At 38.2% G+C, this 2,597-nt stretch overlaps 1 protein-coding gene across 4 annotated transcripts in view; it reads left to right on the forward strand.

Annotated features, from left to right (window-relative positions):
* b4galnt1 (beta-1,4-N-acetyl-galactosaminyl transferase 1) overlaps nucleotides 1–2,597 on the forward strand; it is a 20,408-nt gene that overhangs the window by 13,977 nt on the left and 3,834 nt on the right. For all 4 annotated transcript variants that reach the window (XM_015370670.1, XM_015370671.1, XM_015370672.1 and 1 more), the window contains 4 exons: nucleotides 977–1,069; nucleotides 1,535–1,722; nucleotides 1,799–1,939; nucleotides 2,034–2,271. In XM_015370670.1, coding sequence (XP_015226156.1) covers nucleotides 977–1,069; nucleotides 1,535–1,722; nucleotides 1,799–1,939; nucleotides 2,034–2,271 — 660 coding nt within the window. The remainder of the gene's footprint in view (nucleotides 1–976; nucleotides 1,070–1,534; nucleotides 1,723–1,798; nucleotides 1,940–2,033; nucleotides 2,272–2,597) is intronic.

A 2,597-nucleotide genomic window follows, 5' to 3' on the forward strand; every position in this document is an offset into this window, starting at 1 on the left:
AGACGTCTCTCATAATTAGTTTTCAGCAACAATAATCCGTAGTTCCACAGTGGCTTTCCGTAGTTCCAATGTTGTAACAACATTGTCATGACATACACATGTACAGCCTCAGGGTGGGCATGCTTGGGGCAGTGGTGGCTCAGAGGCTCTGAGAAACTCAGTCATGCTTTTATCTTTAGTAGAACTGATTCCTGAAACAGTGTCTTCACAGGTTTGCCAAAAATAAAGACCATCAGAAAGCTGCAGCTGATCCAGCTGCCCATGTTCTCACTACAGCTAAGAAAGTAGAGCACATCAGCCCGATTTTGCAGTCCTTCCACTTGCTCCCTGTAGCTCAGATTAGACTTTAAAATCCTTATGTTAGTTTATAAATAACTGAATGGATCAGCAACTCAATACATTAACAGATTTGTTGTCAGTGTATCAACCTCTCAGACCACTCAGGTCTTCTAATTCCAGCCTACTCTGTACACCCAGAACTAGAATCATATAGAAGCAGCATTTAGTTCCTATGCTCCACTTATCTGGAACAAACTTGCAAAAGACTATAAAAGTGTTGACTGTGGTCCAATTGTTTTATGTTCATTGATTTATTTTCTTTGTTTTATTTACTACATGCTTTAAATCTTGTTTTTAGGACTTAATTGCTTTCATTCTGTGTTTACTTTGCTTTTATGTATTGTTTAATTCACGCAAAGCACTGAATTGCCTTGCCAAGATGGGTATTTGAGACTGTGGTTTTCCTTTCTCCAATTTTAACTTCAGAATAAAAATGTATCCAAACTTGTGCACACTTTCCTGTTCTGTCCCTATTCCATTCAAATCCATATCTGAAAGCTGAAATTGAAGTCTATGTATCTCCCTTTATTGAATGGTTGAAACTTTTTATTTACCTGTTTATTTGAATTGGTAAATATTTACAAAAAATACCTGTCTGTAGATAGAAAATTAATCACATTTTCATTTTGTCCTTTAGTGCAGTTTGAGACAGAAGGTCATCAAGCTGTCTTTAGCATCAAGATCCGTCATGCAGTAACTCCAAAACTTTACAACACTGGCTCTAAAGAAGGTACAGTACAATTATATTTCTATAACTGTTTACAAGCTGTGATTTTATAAACTTAACTAAAAGTTGAAAATAAAACACTCAGCTTACAAAGCTTTCCTTGCTCAATTTGTTTATTTAACTACAGTAAGTTAATTATTTTTTTAAAGAGACAGGATTATACCAGTTGTAAAAACAAAAATGCCTGGATTAAAGGATGAAAAATGTCAATGACATGATTTAAAAGTTGCCTGTTACCAAAAAATTACCCATGATGGCAAGTGGTCTCCCAGAGAGAGATAGATGGAGGACCTTTGTAGGAGGTAGCTGTCTAGAATGTCACTTCTACCTCTCAGGTAGATAGATATTCAACAATTCAACCCAAGACTCATGTAACCAACACAGAGCTATCAGGCCATCAAATAACTAAATGTTACTGTCATAATCAAAGTTTGAAGCGTGTTCTCCTTTAATATTTGTCCTCTGCAGAGTATAATATCAGCGCTCTTGTTACCGTGGCCACAAAAACCTTCCTGCGTTATGAAAAACTTCAAAACCTTATCGACAGCATCAGAAGATACTACCCTACGGTCACGATAGTAATTGCTGACGACAGTGAAAATCCTAAAACTATTTCTGGGCCTTATATCGAGCACTACATAATGCCTTTCGGGAAGGTAGGGAGCTGGTGTTTGTCTAATGTTGCTGCTGATTCTCTTTGAATCTCTAAATCTGAAACATCTTTTGTCTTAGGGTTGGTTTGCTGGACGAAACTTGGCTGTTTCACAGGTCACGACAAAATATGTGCTCTGGGTGGATGATGACTTTTTCTTCACAGCCAGTACCAAGCTGGAGAAGCTTGTGGATGTTTTAGAGAGGACCACTCTGGATCTGGTGAGTGCCATAAGAGATCAATTATGGCTCAGTGAGAATGTTTTAAGCATTATCACAGAGATTTGTCTGCATGTTTCTGCGTGTGTATTTGTAGGTTGGGGGTGCAGTGAGAGAAGCCACAGGGTACACGGCTACCTACAGGCAAACCATCTCCATCGAGCCAGGAGAAGAGGAAGGAGACTGTTTGCACATGAGAAGAGGATTTCATCATGTTATGGAGGGATTTCCTAACTGTGTTGTGACAGACGGGGTCATTAATTTCTTCTTGGCTCGCACGGATAAAGTCCAGCAGGTCGGCTTTGACCCTCGCCTCGCCAGAGTTGCTCACCTGGGTGAGTTCAGTAAAAGCACAGAGATTAGATTTGATAACAACGCAGCTTTAAAATGTGGCTGACTTAAAATATGCTTCACCTTTTGTTCCCTTGGTACACACAAGAGAAAGAAGAAACACACTGTTCATTGTAATTATTTTTAGAAAAGTTGCTAGGCAACAGGAATTTGTACCACTGTGAGTACTTAAAATATTTTTAATAGAATAGAATAGAAAATCCATTAATTGTCCACAATGGAGAAATTCTAGTGTTTACAGCATTAAAAAGATAATAGGAAAAATGGTCACACAAGTGTGGGCCTTACAAGAATAATATAATAGTGAAGA

Source organism: Cyprinodon variegatus, unplaced genomic scaffold, assembly GCF_000732505.1.
Source record: "Cyprinodon variegatus isolate N-32 unplaced genomic scaffold, C_variegatus-1.0 Scaffold47, whole genome shotgun sequence".
NCBI classification, from domain to species: domain Eukaryota; kingdom Metazoa; phylum Chordata; class Actinopteri; order Cyprinodontiformes; family Cyprinodontidae; genus Cyprinodon; species Cyprinodon variegatus.